This window comes from Anthonomus grandis, chromosome 1 (assembly GCF_022605725.1).
Source record: "Anthonomus grandis grandis chromosome 1, icAntGran1.3, whole genome shotgun sequence".
NCBI classification, from domain to species: Eukaryota; Metazoa; Arthropoda; class Insecta; order Coleoptera; family Curculionidae; genus Anthonomus; species Anthonomus grandis.
This window is the reverse complement of record NC_065546.1, coordinates 31278807-31299409: the sequence shown is the minus strand read 5'-3', so window position 1 is coordinate 31299409 and position 20603 is coordinate 31278807. Positions and strand designations below refer to the sequence as shown.

The 20603-nt window shown below is 33.6% G+C and overlaps 2 protein-coding genes across 7 annotated transcripts in view; both read left to right on the top strand.

The window, feature by feature from the left end:
- LOC126742578 (follistatin-related protein 4-like) overlaps positions 1-20603 on the top strand; it is a 483850-nt gene that overhangs the window by 338366 nt on the left and 124881 nt on the right. The window lies entirely within an intron of this gene.
- On the top strand, positions 230-16475 carry LOC126742621 (uncharacterized). 2 transcript variants are annotated; one of them, XM_050449351.1, is made up of 4 exons: positions 230-364; positions 15748-15856; positions 15908-16050; positions 16109-16475. In XM_050449351.1, the coding sequence occupies exons 1-4, from the start codon at positions 325-327 to the stop codon at positions 16429-16431; spliced, it is 615 nt and encodes a 204-aa protein (XP_050305308.1). In that variant the 5' UTR covers positions 230-324; the 3' UTR covers positions 16432-16475. The 2 variants fall into 2 exon arrangements, with proteins under 2 accessions (XP_050305308.1, XP_050305317.1); XM_050449360.1 differs by lacking the exon at positions 230-364 and adding an exon at positions 15551-15699.

The window sequence follows — 20603 nt, the reverse complement described above, 5'->3', positions numbered from 1 at the left end:
TTGTTTTGACGCCTCGCCTCTAACGTTTGACTTTAGGTCATTCATTATGGAACGTGATTCATCATTAGAATAACCATGCATTCGCAGTTTTTTAGTGAGTTGGCCGGTTGTATTGGTTGGAATGTTTTGGGTTGAGTTAGATTGAGTTGAATTTATATTTACGAGGGGTTGGGATGGGATGGGTAGTGTTGTGTTGGGTTAAGATCATTTAAATAAGTTAAAACCATGTTTACTTTTCTAAGTATAGTCCCGTTTGTTGGTGGCGTTTATGGCGGCGGCGTCGTTAATGCACTTGTGCGTTTTGAAGCAAATTTGAAGCAAAAAATGTTTTGTGTTATTTATTGCAGTACACTTATATGGTTAAGTAGGTATAAATATTGTGATACTATTGATTTATATGTTTCAACAGGTAACGTTTCTATATTGTGATGTTTTATAATCTATAACCACTATACTCTTACAGCATTTCCATTTGGCAATTGATAATTGCCGGTTTGGTCTTCTAGTTTCTTTATAATGCAGGACCCAATCGTAATCACCTTACTTTAATATTGATTTATACATTTTATTATGTTTAACAACTTACGTATTGATTTTAGGATTAGGAAGTATTATTGTTAGGATGCCTAACAATGAGTTTTTATTAATATAAATGTTTGTCAATAGTCAGGGAATGGTGGAGGGGGTGGTTTATATATGTACCAGCAGGTATTTATGGTGGTACACATGTGTACCAACAGGTATGATCGAAAATTTCATAAGAACAGAAAAAATGCTATACCAACATTTATTTAAAAAAATAAATACAAAAACGGCTTTGCAAAGTAGAAAATGAACCTAATTAACTATTTGGTATGATATAACATAAAACAGAACTTGCGCAATGGAATATTGTACTCTCGGCAAAGAGTTTTTGTTCTTATTTGTTTTTTCTCTTCAGAACATCTAGTGCATCTTCTTCTGGTTGATCCCTCTACAGGCAGATGTAATGCTGAAGATCCGTATAATTTTCTTTTTCTTGAAGGAGCGCCTTGTTTCAGTAATGAGAAGCTTGTATATCGTATACCTTCTGCTACTAATTCTTCTGCAAGTGTGGTAAGGAAGGAAAGAAAAGAAATGCTCTCATTTTTACGTCTCAGTTGATTATACATTATCCACGAATTTACTGCACACATATTGAGGAATGTGTAAAACACCTTTTTCCACCACTTTGCTGATTTTTGATCATGATCATATATCCCAATAAATTGATCAGCCCGATCAACCCCTTGCATTTTTTTTCTGTAAAAAGAAATGGTCTCTGAACATTCGATATTTTGTTGTTCACCAGTTTTGCTTTTTTTGATAATTATTGTCAAATTGGGCTTATGACAGTTATTCATTAGCAAAACTTCATTTGTGACCTGCCACTTTACACAAAGTAATCCAGAAGAAGTGCATCTAAATTGAGATTCCCCTTTTTAGAGTTTGTCTCCCATAGTTGGTACATTCTTGCGATTGGACATGCAAGTTCTCAAGGCTGCATAGTCTGGTGCAAGTAACAAATTCACACTTGTAAAAAAGCGATCAAAATACAACAGAACATCATTTTCTTTAACTGTAGACGCAAGAGCTGTTCACGACTCGCTCTCCTAAAGTTAGGGATTGATTTTTAGCGGGAATTGGGTCCTCTTTTCCAGAATATACATTGACATCATACGTATAGCCGGAATCTGCATCGCAGCAAAGCCATAGTTTTATGCCCCTCTTGGTTGGTTTGAGGGGCATATATTGTTTCAAAGAAGATCGACCCTTGAATTTGGTCATAGATTCGTCGGTACTTTGATACTGGCTATCCTGGCGACATTTTAGAAATGTGTATTTGAAACAAGATAATAAATCTTCAATATAATATGTTTTTGAAGCATTTGGGGGTTTTTGAGGAGAAGCAAAGTAAAGTTTTGAGCTCAAAGTCATGTAACGATTTCTTGAAAAAGTTTTTTGAATTGTGCTATTTTTCATTGACTCCTTCTTGCTTCAATAATTTTTTAGGCTTGGAAGGCGATTGTAGCACATAATGAACATGCAGCCAAATAATTTCTGTATTTCTTCTTTGTCAGTCATTTTCTCATTCCTTTTTTTTAATTGGTTTAGGATTTTCAGACGTTCATTTGTACAATTTGCAATGTGCAAATAAAGAGAATGAGGAAATACTTTATGAAAAATTTGCATAGGTGTCAACTGCTTGGTGATATCTGGAGCCAGCATACACTCTCTTTCAGGAGAAAGGATTTTAGCAGGCTCAAATTTTTCGTCAGGAATGACCCAGTCACGAACTAGGTTTCTATCAACAATTACCCGTGGTGGTTGCGCAGAGTTTATGTTTGAGTTTCGATGCACAGTGGTTTGCATTGTTTCCGATAAAGACGACGAAGACATGTCGGATGTATCACTGCCAGATTCTTTATCGGAATCTGGTTCATAATTATCATTGGAGCCAGCAGAAAATGGTTCCGAATTTGAGGATTCTTCAATAAGCTTTTCCAGCTCTTTTCGTGAAAGCGGACGGCGGCGATCCATATTGAAGCTGAAGTCAAATAAACGTAATTACAGACCTGTTGGTATATATGTAGACCATCATAAATACCTGCTGGTACATATATGTACCACACGAACATACCCAAAAATACAAAAATAAAACATAGTTTTGACCTACCTTTGTAACAGCACTGCACTTGCAATTGAATAATAAATAAAACTTAATAAAAAAAACCTCATAAATAAGCACTTTGAGTGTCCTAAATAACTAATTTTATTGCAGCAATACTGCCGCTACTAAATACACGTGGTAACTAAATCAACATGACCTCACATTTACCACAATGCATATTGTAGGTACACTGCGGAAGCCTGATACACCGGACCGGTACACATTTATACCAAATAAAACGCTTTATTTTACAAACAGGAATTTTTAAATTTACCTGGTACATATGTGTACCGTTCGGGACGAAAGGGTTAAAATAAGTTATCCCAATCCAACTCAACCTAACCTAATACAACCCAAACAAACTTCACCTAATCCAACTCATCCCATCTCATTACATCCCAACCCCTCGTAAATGTTAAGCATTTACAGTTTTAATCTGCTTGTTGTCAAAACTAATAGAATACACAGCTATTCCAATGATTAATCACGTCCATTAGTGAGGGACTTAGTGCGTAATAACAACATCGTCTTAATACAATTTGGCTTTCCGCCACTCATACTGAATAATATATATTGAAATCTACCCATTTTGCAAAAAACCCGGCCATTTTTCGTCAGTTTTGACAAAAGCCGCTAAACTGCAAAATTACTAGATTTTCATGGTTTCAAGGCTTAGGAATCTGACCCCAAGTATTAAACATATTGGGCCTAATAAAAAACCATGGAATCTGTGCTGTCCATAGATTTAACACAACAGCTTTTTCCTAGAATCCATTTCTCGCTTTTGTTGTTTACATTTGAACTTGTCATTTTCACTAGAAAAGTTTATTGCAATAACTATTTATGCAAATGCAACGTTGCCAATGTCTATATCGATTTAAAGTTTTACTAATTATATCTCAGTTCTTTTACAATTCCCTGCTTTTTTAGGCATTTTCCTATAACACAACACACTGAACTAAACAACTGGAAAGATTTTGCTAAAGAACTGTGAAAAATGGGCACATTTTATATGATATAATTTGGTGCTTAACGGTCCGTGCAGCATCGGCAAAAGCCGTAGTTTAACTATTTTGCGTTCTTAGCGCCATCTAAGTGTCGAGGAGTAGAAGCTTTATAGTGTTCCGTAAATCACCCAATCTTTCAAGGCCCTGGAGTATGGAATCCCAGTCCAGATGAAAGTCATCAAACACAATTTAAATTCGCTTTTGGTTGTAGTTTTTTTGTCAATAGTAAAAATAATTTGTAAGCAACGAATAGCAGTTTCATTATTATTTTTTTAACTGTTACCTTACGATTTTGACAGTTGAAATTACTTCAAACTATGAGGGGATTCCATATAGGTTTGGTTGGATGTATGTCTGATATTTGAAAATTTGAATATCGGAAAATGGAAGGTTGGGGAGTAAATCAGATTAATTCCGGAAAATTACGCCCGCCAGCCAATATGTCGGTAATTAGTATACTGAAATTAGCTCGGCCGACCAGATAGGCATAGATCCATTTTCATGTGGGCCCCGGATTATTTCAAATATTCCGGTTTGCCCGCCACTATGAGCTTCCCTATACCATTTACGATTGATTAACCTAAATTTATTGCATATTGCTTTTGGTACACTCAAAACGTTCCACCGACTATTCAATCAGACATCAAAAAAGAAAATCAATTTTTTCCTGTTCTCAATTCAATTTTTTCTTAACAAAAAAAATCCATCTAATAAAAACCTATTTCCGGTATCATTTCCGGTCTTTAAAAAGGAAACCCTTATAAAGGGAGCGAGTTGACGAGTCTTACGCTTTTAAAAAAAAGGGGCGGCTTCACTTCCTAATTCAGTCAGACGCCCATTTTCCCACTCTCCCGGACGAAGTTAGCCTTATTAATTTGCCGCTACTTCAGACATTCCTTTGAGAATAAGTCACTTTAATTAGCAGCCAATCGGATTGCCCCTTTAAGCCAATTATGGACACCTTAATGGAAATGTAATTCGATTTCTGATAGGGGCGTTTATGTAAATTGCGGAGGGCGCTTATGATATTAAAGGGTCTATTAATTCAGGACAATTGAGTTTTTTTTTTGAAACCTAATTGACTATAGGTACATACTTAGTTTTACGCTCTTTTGACTTTCGATATACTCCACTAAAGTTCACTTTTAATGGACATATTAGAAAATAATACTCAACTGGCAATAAAACTTTTCGCCCTATTCAGTTTAAATAACCTTTATATTAACTCTATCAACCCTAAAACAATCAAAATAAATGTTGTGGAATGCGCCACTAAAACAAGCGAAAGTTTCCTAATGCGGAACCGGAAATAGTTTTCTTCTCTCCCATTTTAGTCGAGACTACACATTTATATATTCCGGTTAAGTAATGGCGCGGCTTTTGAAGTTAATAGTTCCGGTTTGTTATTCTAATTATTGTCAAATTAATTTTAAAAATATTGTTTCGGGAGCTTTTAGCAGAAAGTTTTGTGCAAGCTTACTAGTTTCAGGTTAGAGATAAATCGCTTAAATTTTATAAAGTAAGAAAATAACCCTAAGCACCTTTGAAAATATTTTAAGGGTATCTCTATTATAATATATGGTATACATGTTATTTTTTTATATGCGAGAGGTAATGCGCGGGCGTAGATAGTACAACGTTCGGTCACCTCGGTCCGTAAATTTCAATAATTTATGTCCTATTAATGTAAAAATAATTAGTTACAAGTATTTAAGGTGTTATTTTAAGTAGTTCCAGTCATAGGGAGAAAAAAAGTTAATTCGTCAAACGCTCAAATAAGTCAAAATCCCGAAATCCAAAAGTTAAATGAACGAGTAGAGCAAATGGCGTCCCAGTTCAAGACCGAATTTGACAGCTTTAAGAGGAATTTAAAAGCAAGAACCACATCGACATCCACCTCAAAGGATATGTCTCATTTGGAGGATATTGCTGAGTTATCAGTAAGATTTTCAACCTTTGAAAAAACTGTATTAGAAAACATAAATAATATCCGTCAAAACATTACGCAATTAAACCTTTAAGTGTCAAAACACAGTACGGCGACCAATAGAAACACCGTATTAGTTCACGGCATTGAGGAAAATTCAAATGACGATCTGTACGATGGTATTGTTGATCTCATTTCTACAAAAATAAACATTCCGGTACGCAAATATGATATAAATTTTTGTCACCGGTTGGGCAGTAAAGATCAACAAGCCTTACTAAAACTTAGGCCAGTTGTGGTCTCATTTTACCAGAGATAGTTGCGCGATAAAATTTTCTACAGTAAACGGTCGTTGAAGGGGACAAAAGTCATGTTCTCCGAGCTGCTTACGGTTTCCTAGCAAAGTTTGTTAAAAAAAGTTCAAGTTCAATAAAAAACTCCTGCTGGAGCAAAGAGGGGCAAGTGTTTGTTGTGCATAAAGGTGTTAAAGTGCTAATAAATTCTGAAGACAAATTGGGTGAACTTACGAGGAAGAACGACAACAATCAGGACCCGAGTAATTACTAATGCAAGTGTTTTTATTTTTAACTTGGGTTCAAAATCTAAATGTGTTGAATTGATCAAAGAAAGTTAACAACTTGAATATTATGTTTTTTTCCGGTTTATTGTGATTTTTTTTTTGTTTTTTTTTTCTCTATAACGTATTTTCTTTTTTTGCTTTTCACAAATAATATTGGGTAAAATTTATTATTTATTCAGTTCATGTATCTTGCATTTTTTATGTTGTTCATATCAGGAAACTCCATATTATATTATTTTCCCTTCAAAATGCTTTTCAAAAAAATTACGCAAATTTCTCTGTGTATCATTTATTTTTGTGGTTGGGTTGGGTTGGGTTAAGTCGGCTTCAAGCTCTTCCAATTTCAATTTGAGCCTTTCATGAAGAGCTTTAGGAGCCCTCCTGACTGGTTGAACACTGGGGACCGCATTTGGTTTTAATGTAATGTGGTGCTCACTTGGAAATTTACCAAGATCACTGAACACACCGGGGTATAATTTCACAACATCATCCAGTGACTTAAACCCTATGTCGGATTTTACAGTGGCATTTTTTTTTAATTAAATCTAAATCAATACATGCCTGCAGACCTAATAAGGGAACTTGATCATCGGTATCAACTATAATGAACAAAACTCGAGTTTCATTTTTACCAACTCTGCAATTTACAGAGACTTCACCAACAGGTTTTATTTTGAAATTTGAATTTCTATATGAAACAAGAGTCTGGCAATCTTTAAAGGCAAAACACTCACTTCGGCTCCGGTGTCCAGTTTAAACTCCACTCTAAAGTCGCCAAGGCTTACTTTTTGCACCCACATGGTTTCTATGGCACCACTTTTCTTAACCACATTCACATAATATTCTTCATCACTCGAGTCACAATCTTGATTTGCCTTACTGCTCTCAGAACTTATCGCCTCTACTTCGTGTACATGTTTCTTCTTAAATTGAGTGTTAAACTTCTTTCCATCAAGGACTTCAGGCCTTGCTTCAGACTTTGCAGCACAAACACCTGCAAAATGATTCCTACCTTGGCATTTAGCACAAGTTTTTCCATATGCCGGACACTTGCCAGATTTACTATGCTTATACCCACAATAATTGCAAGCCTTCTTGCTGCTATATTGGTGCTGTGCTGGCTTTGAACTGGATATAGCATGCACTGCACCTTCCTGTTGCAGCATCTCAGCTTGTGCCTTGCTTACTTCAACAGCCCTACAAAACTATATGGCTTTCTCAAGTGTTAACTTAATCTTTTGAAGCAACCGCTCTTATGTGGTTCTCTCCAATATACCAACGACGATTCTATTTCGCACCATATCATCCTTATCTTTGTAAGCTGTTGTTTTGACACCTTTTTTCAACTCTGTTAGGAAATTGTCAGAAGACTATCCTTCTTTTTGGCAGATTGTATTGAATTTAAAGCGCTCAAATATTATGTTTGCCTTTATGGCACAGTATTCCTCAAAGTTCCCTAAGATTTTCTCAATCTTTTTCTCATCACCGTTTGTCTAGGTAAAACTATTAAATAATTCTAAACCATCATCTCCGATGAGGTTTAGAAATACTGCTACCTTCTTTTCCTCTCCCTTTGATGCTAAATCTGTGACTTGTAGAAATACATCAAATTTCTGGGAGAACTTTGCCCAATTCTGAGCAATGTTTCTATCAAGCACTAGGGGTTCAGGGGGTTTAAACAAGCCTTCCATTTCAAACTTTACCTATCACAGTTTAATGGGCTAACTCACGGTTATATCGAAAACTAGCTGGAATTAATAAACCCGTACCGACTTGACACCATGTAAGATTATTGAGTATAAAATTAAACCATATCTTAATTTGTCAAGATTTTAATTAGCTAAACAAGCAACATCAATCTTAGATCTAGTAAAAACCCGTCATCAAAATGCTGCAATGCAACTCTTCATTCCATCACCCAACTTAACATAAAAACATGTGTTCTAGAAAATCAATAACTTAACTCAAATTGTGCTGCTTGACAGTAGGCAACACACACAACATAATATGACTACATATTATACAGGTATATGCTTTGAACTTATAGCTAGGATATCTCGCCGATCCTTCCACTTCCACCATGATCATTTTACCTTGCAACAGTATCACCGTTATTTAGTTTTTTTTTAGTTACATCAGTTGGATTGCGTTTTCTATTGGCCAGCAGGGTACCTACTAAAGAAGTGTCTCTATTCAGTAAATATTCTGTCAAAGTAACGTTATTATACCAATTGTCGGCATATAGTGTACTGCCAAAATCTAAATATGTAATAATTCCATGACCGCTTTACATGATACACGGTAAACACGGTACACCAAATAAAATGTCACCAACGGTAAAAACTATTTACAAAATTTCAAGAGGCATCGAACCGCTAAGAACCATCCTGCTTCAAAAAATGTTTGATTGAAAATGAAGAAACGCTAATGGATTTTAGTTTTTAGTATTAATTTAGCTAAAAATGTGCTGGCGGAGAGAGATGATACTAGATTTATTTCACGAGACGATTAATCTCTCTCCGTCACAGCGGACAGCACGGTTTACCTTTGACAGATGCAGGAGCTGGAAGGACCCCCCAGATGCGTCGCGGAACTGCTTAAGTAGCAGTCCAAAAGACGTCTGGGCGCAAGACCGGATATTGAGGAACTTCGCTCGTTACTTTATGGGTTTAGCTGCTATGGGCCCAACCAAAACCCATACATAGATCACTAATAAGAAAACCATAGAGTGCCTAGTAGAAAGTACAAATACGGGACAAATCGTAATAATACGACACGCGGCGCCACTGGCGTCCGCTTTAGTAAACCGGTTGACTAATTCAATTGCCGTGAAATCGTCTCCATGCACAGCATATTGTAAACAATAAAAAATAATTAAAGTGGAGATAATAACGTTGATAGTGGTTCAATGAAAAACATTGGCGAATTCCATTAAAAATCGAAGGCAATTGTAATTATGGTGGGTGTCTCAGTCAGCAGTCTCGTACTTATAAAGTTTTGAGAGAAAGATTTATAACAAGGTCATTTTTAAATATTTTAACCAAATAAATAAAAGTTAGGATTCTTCAGATCCCGTCTAAAGCGTAATTAATCCTGTAACAAGTCAATAAGGGGTTTGTGCAGCCGATCTCCGGGGACTTATGCTGAGTTATCATTAATTTTTTTTGCTAACAAAAAATAACAAATACCCGTAATTACCACTCACGCCAACTAAATCATAATTATTCATATATTATCTAAAAAAATAACATAAATAGGCATTACCTAGGTTAGACACTAATTAAAAGGAAGCAAATTTTCTTTTTTCGGCAGAGGGCAGGTTGAGATCAGAAGTGAAAGGACCTGTAAGAAAAATTATAGTAGTAATAAAATTATATCCAAAAACGTAATAAAAATAGTAATACCTATTAAATATTTCCTAAATCTTCATTGAAAGTAAAATGCCCCCTAAACTCTGTAGGATTTCTTAATGTGCATTTTATTTGGCTACAATCAATAGAAGATATGTCTTCCACTTGAGGGAAAATAAAAGTTGAGGGTTTTTGCCCATATCGTCGAAGACAACTCACTTTAAAGCCGCTTTCATCCTTGGAAATGATTTTTGAGACGAACACTTTTTTTGCCTCCTTTTTTATTCCTTCGTTGTATATAAATTCGGCCAATACAAAATTGTAGGCAGGAAAATCAGAAACTGTTTGGAAAGAAGAGCTGTAGGTTGAAGTCTCTAATGGAGCGCAAACCTTTGATGTCTGCCCAGGGGACTTCGGTGAAACAGAAGCTAAAGAAGCACTTTCTTCAGAGCTGCTTAAGCACGAGGTTTCTTGTTCCTTTTGGACAATGGTAAGAAGATCTTCTTCCGACGAGTCCATATACACAATATTGTTAGAATCGCCGCTATCGCTTTCTTCTGACGAGACTGACGATCGGTTATAATTTTTTAAAGCTTGCTTTTTGTTTTCCAAAGTTTTTCTGGCAGCTCCTTTGCTGGTTGATGGGATGTTATTCTTTGGAGTGAGATCTTCAAAGGCGATACTTTTCCCAGCAGCTACGTCTATTTTAGACCTTTTTCTGGCAGGGGCATTGGTATTTCTTTCTCCGTATCTCATGTTCACTAACATATTTAAAACGACATCCGAAACCACCTGAGAACTACTAGGATCATTATTTTCATTGGGCTCTTTCGGAAACCGACCTAATACTTCCTCAGGGTTCTATGGATAAGTCCCGCATTTTTTGAATCTGGATACCAAGTTATCGAACTTGCAATCTGGTGCAACAGCATCACATACCGATTTCAATAATCGAGGAAATATTTCTTTTGGTAACACTTGCGACTTTTTTTTTAGCGACTGTTTCCATGTATCTAATATGGATCTCCACTTTCGCTTTAAAGGCCCATAAAATGCAACATCTAGCGGCTGAGTGATGTGTGAATTTTTGGGAAGACAACAAAATTAAATATTGTTTTCTTGAACTGCTGGCATTACCTCTTCAGAGAAATGACTTGAGAGATTATCTCCTATGAGCACAACTCGCCTTTTAATTTTTTTTCGAACAGGTATAAATGAATTTAGGAACCAAACGGCAAAAATAAATGCGTCAAACCAACCGCCCTTACTGCGATTATCTCGGGTATTTTTTGGTCCTCCTTCAGTCCAGGTTTGCCACAGATTTTCAGCCTTATATACTACGTACGGTGGGAGTATACGTCCATCCGTAGATCCACAGAACATTACGGAAATGCTACTTTTCGATGAATCTCTGATGCGTTCGGGGTATTTTATGCCTCTTGGAAAAATACATTTTTTCGCCCCAGGGTCATCTGACAAATTTGTCTCATCATAATTAAATATCCTGTTTGAAGGTAAAGGCACACCGTTTTCAAAAACTATTTCTTTTAAATTGGAAAAGTATTGCGTCATTTTCTCAAGTGTTATGCTTGCCTTAGATTTTTTCAAATTTCGACAAATTCTTAAAGTGAAATCATTTTTGTGTCTTATAATAAATCTGAGACACCACTTCTTACTGGGCAACTTATTTTCAGGCAGTTGAGGAGCATCTATTCCGTGCTTAAGGATTAGTTGCTGTACCAAGTGAGACAAATCTGTATAATCAAATGCAAAACCCCATTCAGTTACAAGTAGGACGTGTTGCACAATAGCATTTTCCAATTCTACCGGAAGGACAATTGTTTTTCCAATTTTTCCAGTGTGGCGGTTGTTTAACTTATTGGATAATGTGCCTTTTGGAAAACCGTATTGTTTACTCGCCTAACAAAGGCTAATTCTTTTATTTTTTATCATATTCAGCACCTTTTCAAGATTTTCTTTATCTTCGGCATTATTATAGCGCCGGTATTTACGTTTTAGATTTTCCGCCGACATTAATGTAGTCTAAAGGAAAAAAAGTCCTATATTAATATTACTTCCCTGTTTTAAAAATGCACCCATAACTTTGAATAGCCGTTCAAAGTTATGGGCAGTTTTTGAAATTTAGAGGTTAGGTTATAAAATGTAACTTTAAAAATACTATACCCCAAAATTCAAGTTTACCCATATACTTACGGTTTTATAAGACCCTAGAGCTCCCAACAAATACAAAAAAGTCTTTACAACAACTGTGTGGTCAGATGCAAGTTAAAGTTTTCGCACTACAAATTTACCGGCATTTTTAGACAAACCGTTCAATGTTTTTAGGATGAATAATAAAAATCGAAACGTCCAATGCGCTGAAGGAATGTATTCGTGTAGGATTGGTCTAACGTATCGAACAGTGTTTGTCGATATTATAAATTGTTTAGGCGTGATGTGAGAGAATATGTTTTTATGGCTTTTTGTTCAAAGTTATATGACCGTTCAAAGTAATAGGGTTTTACGGTACTCAGATTAAAAATTGTGTGAAATACTTAAAAATATGGTATTTTATTCCCAAAAGGTTCTTGCAAAAGCGAACATTAACATAATAAGAAAAATCGTCGTGGCCTTATGGCTCAATATGTTTCAGAGTTCAAAACAGCTGCAGCATAAACATCAAGTTACGGTGTACCACATTTGGTACTCATGGCATTTAACCTGATAAGGACATTTTTTATTTTATTTATATTTTTCAGGTTGCTGAGAAAATTTGTGATTTTATTTTAGGCACTTGAGGCTATAAAATATCGTACTTTTTAAACTTTAAAAAAATATCAATTTTATTCCGGTTTTTGAAGTTTCGAAAAATAAACATTATATTTGGCAGAATTGTCTATTTTTTTTAAAGTTTTTTTTTTAATTTCTTTAAATTATTCGATGTTTTTAAGATTGTTTTTCTATAACTTTGAGGGAATTGAAAACATAAAAATTTATATGTTTACTATGCCTTTAAGGTCGTTTCTGACCTTCGTCTTATTCCACGGACTTAAAACTGTTTAAAATGAAATATTTAAAATCACAAATGAATTTAAAAAAAATATTTTATTTAAGACAATTTAAATTTTTCTAAAAAAAAACATAATATTTGCTGGAAATGTCATTTTTTTACAGTTCTTTATATATGTGTCGTTTATTCCAGGCTTTTCAATACTAAAGAATTATAATAAATTTTTATGTATTGTTTAACTCTTTTCGGCAGTGTGGTACATAAATCGTCGCATCATCACAAATAAATAGCTAAAAGGTGCATAGTGGTACAAAAAATAAACCACCTTTCAAATTCATTTTCCTGTTCGGCACAGCGACATATATTCTGTACCACATATCCCTACCATATATTTAATGAACATGGATGCGGATTTTTACTATACTGCATAAATATTTCCTGTCTTGACTGGTCAAACGCATTAGATGTTGCAAGAAGTACGTGTTTTTGTTTATAAATATTTAGTGTTGTTTTTATTTTGATAAGGTAAGCATTTCGGATTATTCTGTATTTTATTTGCGTTTTATGATGTATATATTTATGTAAAAAACATAAATGCAATAAAAATTAAGGATTATGGTTTGAAGAAAACATAATTTTAATGAGTCCCTAATTTGTACCACTATGCAATAAGGGTATTTTCTTTTTTCAGGCTCTGGCTTTCGCTGGCAGCAGTAAATATCCTATGGACTTAAAATTGGTCGATATGACTGAAAAAGAGTTCTACGACGAATTAGAAATGATAGATAAAGTTCCAAGTGATTGGGTATCAATTATTTCAGAAGAGTCCGACAATGAAAATGATTTCTGTGAAATGCAGCCTAATGATATTATGATCAGTAGTGATGATGACTACTCAAAATTTACATCTAATAAACCCGGCTCAGCCGTTTACTGAGACTGAGAATCAAGGTTTATGTCTTGAATTACTATAAAAGGAAGATCACCTGTTGTCACCTTACTTTTTTTTTAATCTGTTTATAAGTGACGAGCTTATAAAAGACATTGTTTTTCAAACAAACCTCTATGCTGAACAAGAATTTCAAAAAAAAATAAACAAAATGTATATAAATAAAATATAGAAACAAAAAATATAGTCCTACAAATACAAAAGAAATGAAGGTTTTCCTTGGTCTTAATATTCTCATGGGAATCAAACTACTACCTAGTTATAAAGACTATTGGAATGTCGACGAAGACATGCACGATAATTACATTTCCCAGTTTATGGCGGTAAATAGATTCTTTTGGTTGCTTAGCCACGTTTACCTCAATGACAATAGCGTAATGCCAAAAAAAGTGGATGCAGGATTCGATAAACTGTATAAAGTTAGGCCCTTTATAGATAAAATTAAGGACAATTTAAAAAAATATTATGATTGTACAAAAACCATCGCAATCGATGAATCATTAGTAAAATTTAAGGGGCGAAGGACGTTGAAGCAATATATGCGGAAAAAGCCTATAAAACGAGGCTACAAAATTTGGCCTTTGGCTGACTTAAATGCATATTTATATGACTTTGATATTTATACCGATAAAACCGATGACTACGTGGAACATTCGTTAGGGGAAAAGGTAATACTTAGACTTAGCGAGGACCTCCAATAAAAAAATCACCTGCTTTTCTTCGATGACTTTTTCAACTTGTATATGTTATTGAAATTTCTCAAAGAACAGGACATTCATGCATGTGGTACAGTTCAGTGGAACAGAAAACATCTTCCAAAAATGACTGAAGATAAACTTTTGAAGCAAGGTAAATATGATTATTCAATAAGTTTTGATGGGATCAGTTTGATTAAATGGAAAGACAAAAAATCAGTCCATATTTTGACCAATTATCATGATCCAATGGTAAAAAGCTCTGTGCAACGAAAACAAAAGGATGGTAGTAAAATCCCTGTTCCTTGTCCTATGGCACTGGTGGACTACAATAGTAACATGAAATTTGTGGACCGTTTCGACCAAATGAAATCATCTTATGAGCTAGATCGTAAAAGTAAAAAATGGTGTGGATGTGAATTTTTTTCCACTTCATTGATTGCTGCGTCGTCAATTCGTTCACTCTCTATCGACTAAGAGGTCTAAAAAGGTTACCCCTGAAAGATTTTCGTCGAAGAGTTGTTGATGGGTTATTGGCAGAACGATACGTCCAAATTAGTGCAGATCATGAAACGCAATCGGAAGCTTTCAAGAAAATAAAAAGAGTAGTACCAGACGAAGTGCGTTTCACGTCATCAGATCATCAGCCTGTAAGGACTACAAGACGAAGATGTGCCAGATGTAGTGTGTAGTACCAGAATCCACCAAGTTGGTACTGAATGGTCTTGTACAGTGTGTAAAGTTCCGTTATGCTTAGGCAAATCTAAAGACTGTTTTCAAGTAGATATTGTTAATTTGGATTATCAATTAGTAAAATACTTCTTAGTTCAAGTTGCACTGTGGTACACATTTCATACCACCAATTATCTGTCAAATTGACATTTCATTTAAAAAAAATATATTTAAGAATCTTTAAATTTTTATTATTTCAATTATGATTGAGAAAATTTAAAAAATCAGAACTTTTAGTATCTGTGCAACATGGGACTAGAAACGGGAAAAAATCTTGTGCCTAAAAGAGTTAAGCTCATTTTTATTGAATATGAATAATATTCAAGCTTTTAAAAAGAATTTTAAGTTTATTCCGGTATTACTAATTTTTACAAAACTAAATTTTTTACAGAACAGTTATTTATATTTAAGCTTTCATATTTTCTTTGTTTTTAGAGTAATTTCTTATTATATTTCAGAATTTTAAACATTATTGATTCATACTTTATCTAGATTTAAAAGGCGTTTTAACTTAAAAATAAAATCAATATTTTACACGAACTAATTTTATGCTTTTATACATTAAATACTTGATAATATCTATATATTACCAGGATTTTCTGACAAAGGTGTTGTATTCGTTATAATTATTTATATGACCCCTATTAATGCTTTTATTACTTTACGATTCATATTAATACTCGTAATTACTTTAAAAATATCAGTCTACACAAAATGCTTAATTTAAGGATTTACTTAGTGATCTTCCTACCATCTTTAGGTAAGTGCAACTTAAATTAAAATCTCTTAAAATAATGGAAAATTTCAGCCTATTCGCTCCTCACGTGCCACAGATGCTTCGGAAATGGATTTTGCCATGACCCTTCCCACACAGATTTCCCTTTATATGCTCGGAACGTGACTTGTTCAGCCACAAGGTAGAAATCTATTAAAAAAAAATAAAAATCAAATTTTTAGTAAAATTTTAGTCTTTCCTTGGATGTTGGAAATACGGACTTATGGAGCACGGAAATACAAAAAGCACTAAACCGAAATTTCCAAATAACTGCTCAAAATTCCACAAAAACTATTGTTACTGAGGCACGTTGTATTACTGCTCGTGTTCATGAACGTGAGTGGAAAATAGCACTGGCCAATTCTGGCTTATTTTATTTTTCTCTTATTTGTAGCTCATGATAGCCATACATTAAGAACTTGCGTCATTGAAACGCGAAACGAGGATAGCACATCACGAATATGTGAATTAATAAAGGAGCGTATTGAAAGTCAAAACAGATATAATGGAAATTTCAGTTGCGGCCATTGTACCGGGAATTTCTGTAACGTTCATACATTTTCCGGTAGTGATACCGATACTTCCGAAAATGATACTGACGTTCCTGGAAATGATGGTAATCCCCCTAAAAATGATACGGATACTTCTGGATTCACTGTGATTGAACCACTGGGGTTGATATTAATCCTTTGCGCTATTATATTGTCTTTACTGTAATAAAATAAGCACTTTTTAAATAAAAATATCGCTTTTTAATGCTATTGCTAAATTTTATTTAATGGCTGTAAAAAGCTGTCTGGACCATAAATCGGTTAAATAATAGATGTGGAGCTTGGGCCAAGAAGTTTGGCAACGCTCTAAGTCTTCTATAATTTCTTTTTAGCTGGCTAATGGGCCTTAATGCTACGGGATCGAAAAATGCTTTTAAAATTAATTTTTTTTGTGACGAAATATGCATTTTTTTTTTCAATATGGTTTATGTCAAAAAATCATGAGTGTAATTTAGATATATAAATCGATGGTATAAAGAAAAGGTAAAATCGGTAAAAAATGTTAGATCTTTCGTGTTTTTCAGGCAGCAGGATTAATTTTAATTATTCCCAGGTACTTACTTTTAATTTTTTTCCAAGATAGTCACATTTAAAATTGGACCAGGTCTTTAAGGTAATAAGGATATACTTCAATCTCCTGAAAAAAATTATACATTTATTTGAAAGCTAAAGTCCTTATTAAAATTTGTCCAGGCGGTTAAAATGCTTTTTAATGAGCTCCAATCATCTGTAATAATTTTTGATTATTTTCCAGGCAGTTGAGATGAAGTTTTTCAAGCTGAAATAATTTATGTGGAATAAGTAAAGGTAGGAAAAAAATATGGATTAAGTCATTTAATTAACATAAATAAATAATTAACTTTCTAAAATAACAATAAAAAACTAATTTATGATCAACTACATTGAATAACAAAGTGATGTATATAGGGTGATTTTCAACCTATGCGCATAAACTTGGGAAATGATAGCTGATGAGTAATAATGAGTAATAATGAAAAAAAGATGTAGTAAAATATTTTTAGTTTTGGAAATATCCATATTTTTTTAAATAAAAAACGTGTATTTTTTAACGTGTTTAATTTTAACTAATTTAAAGCAACTGTTCGAAGTTGTTTCCATTATTTTCGATACAGACTTGAGCTCAAAGAAGCTTCATGAATCCATGAAGACGTACATGCACGGGCCAAACCAGGCTGTAGGCGAATTGCGTCACTGGCAGCGTTTATGCGATATCGTAGCTCTTGCTCAGTATCAACTTCGTTTATATACACCATTGTTTTCATATGACCCCACAAATAAAAGTCTAATGGATTAAGGTCAGGCGAGCGAGGGGGCCACCCAACTGGACCATCACGGCCTATCCATCGTCCGGGAAACACACGATCTAAATTTTGTCCTACTGGTCGTGAAAAATGTGGTGGAGCACCATCATGAAGAAACCACATGTTCTGTCTAACGTTAAGATTCACATTTTCAAGGAACATTCTATTCAGAATTCCAGCCCATACATTTACAGAAAAACGTTGTTGAAAGTATGTTCTCCGTGTAATATGCGGATTTTCCAAAGCCCAGTAATGAGTATTATGAAAGTTGAAAATTCCATTGCTCGTAAAATATGCCTCATCCGTAACTAAAATGTTCATGGTAAAGTTTGGGCTTAACTGCTGGTGATGTAACAACCACTCACAAAAGTGTACTCGAAGCGGCAAATCTCTTGGAAGTAGGGCTTGTACCCTCTGCACATGAAACGGGTACAGCAACTGGTGCCTTAAAATTTGCCAACTTGTAGATTGCGATATTCCAAATCGCGCTGCAATGGTCCTAGTGCTAATTCCAGGTTGTTCTTCGATAACCTCTAAAATATCCTCCTCCAGATTTAGAATGTGCTTAGGTCTAATAGCTCCTCCATTTTGTCCAGGCCGCGGCCGCAAATTGCCAGTTTTTCTACCCCGCTGAATAACACGTAAGAAAGCCCCACGTCTCGGGTGATATCTTCGGGGAAATCTTTGGGCATATAGATCAGCTGCTGCCACTGCATTCTGATGCGTTTCTCCGTAAACCAAAACCATGTCGACAAGTTCTTCGTTGGTAAAAATGTGCGCCATTTTATTTGACGCTTTTATTTTGTTCGTATGAAAATAACAATCGAAAACGATCACAGCCACCAACAAACTAAGTACTGCTAAAGATTCCAAACAACAAATTCCAAACATTATGACTTGTTTACTATCAGTTAATAATAAACAAAATAAGTACGTCTGATACACGTTCTGTTGACATTTGTTTAACTTTATTTCGGAAACCAAAAATATTTTACTACATTTTTTTCTCATTATTACTCATTATTGATCTTCATCTACCATTTCACAAGTTTATGCGCATAGGTTGAAAATCACCCTGTATATACAAATTCTTTTAATTATGCATCTATAGTTGCTGCAAAATAAAAATGCTGTAAAATGTATAAATAATAAACTAGCAGGACAAAAAAAATCATAAATGTATGTTTAGCTGAAGAGAAAAAAAAATTAATTGAACACAGTTATATGCTTAACATTATCGACTTGTGGTCAACTGCCTGAAAGAAAAAATTAGTAATATAATGTTTGTTTTTTAGTGATAAATCATGGATAAATCTCCTGGACCTAAGAAAATGTAATTCATTGGAAAAAGTTTAATTTTTATTCTCGTGTCGCCCTCTCAGCTTGATATATCATACGGAATAAGTATTACAAATTTGATTTAGTTAATTGGGTAGAATACATTAAAAAACATACATTTCTTAGAAAATCCAGACTGTAATTCAAAAATTTATTTAAAAAAGATCTATTTTATTTTATTTCCTGAAATTTTTAAGTTACTATAAAAAAATCTTCGATTTTTTATGTTTTTTCCAGCAAATGGATTAATTTTTATTTATTTCCAAGTAGTTACGGTTAATTTTTAACTTTTTGAGCCCTGAAATAACTTTTAAGGTTTTTTTCAACTAGCATCCCTTTTCAATTTTTTATCGGGAATTATTGTGATTTTTAATGCCCTCCTACCGTTGATTGAATAATAGTATTCATCTTATTATTCAATCAACGCTCTTATTTTTCGGAATAAGATTAACATATTTCTAGGCAGCTGAATTAAATAATTAATTTATAAATTATTTAATTCAGCTGCCATTTAGTCATTTATTAATAATTATTGAACAAAATCTTTAAATAATAATTCTATTAATTTGGAATGGAACAAGGTATTTACTACTTAAAATTATCGATTTATAGGTTTAGCTGCCAGGAATAAAAATCTGTGAATTCATTTAAATTTTTAATGCTAAATCAGAAATAGACTTTCTGGATTGTACATATAAATCTTTACATTATAATTTTCTTGAATATAAAAAAATATCGGTTAACTTCTTTAATAAATAAATACCTACAATACTCAGTTCCCTAAAGTAAATAAATCATAAAATATGACTGTGTAGAATGAGAATTTAATTGGACCACAGTTTACGGTCATGATCTGCCTTGAATAAGGCATATATAAATTAATTTTAATTTTCTAGTGTTAAACCATAAATGAACTTACTGGACTTTGGAGGAAATTCTAAATTTATTTTAAAATGTTTAATTTTTATTTCTTGAATAAAAATATAATTAATACACTGCTTGAAATTATCGATTTATGGTTGATTCATTTTCAGGGATGAACTTTCTACATTTGTAAATTTATAAGTCTATTCCTATTACAAATAATAGATGGAAAATTTTAATTTCTACAAGCAAAAGTAATAAAATAATATTTTTTTATATAATTGGCTAAACTTATTTAGAAAAATATAGTCTTCCAAGATTCAGACAGTAATTGCAGTCTGTGATATAGAATATCAATATTTCTTAAGCCCCTGAACTAGTAGTCCTATATATGTTATATGTCCAGGTAGTATTGTCCAGGTAGCTACGGTTACTTTTCAATCTTTTTTAGGCATTTACAGCTATTTTTTACATGTTTCAAGATCGTGAAAAAAAAACTTTTATCTGGTCAGTTACGGTGACTTTTAACTTTTCGAGTTTTAAACGCCTTCCTAGTCCCACAAGTCCTATTTAAGTTTTATATATAATGCAATTAAATTTCACAATTTCATTCCTAATTCCAATAGGTCAGTTTAGGAAAAGGTTTAAACCAGATGTTATTGATGATAATTTTATTTTATAGTTTGTTTTTAATTTAGCCAGTTTTTTAATTTCACTATTGTTTTTTTTTAATTTTCCTGGAGCAAAAAATCCTATTAATTATATTTTATTTGTTTTTTATAAAAACTAGTTTAGACATAGATATATTTTGTTT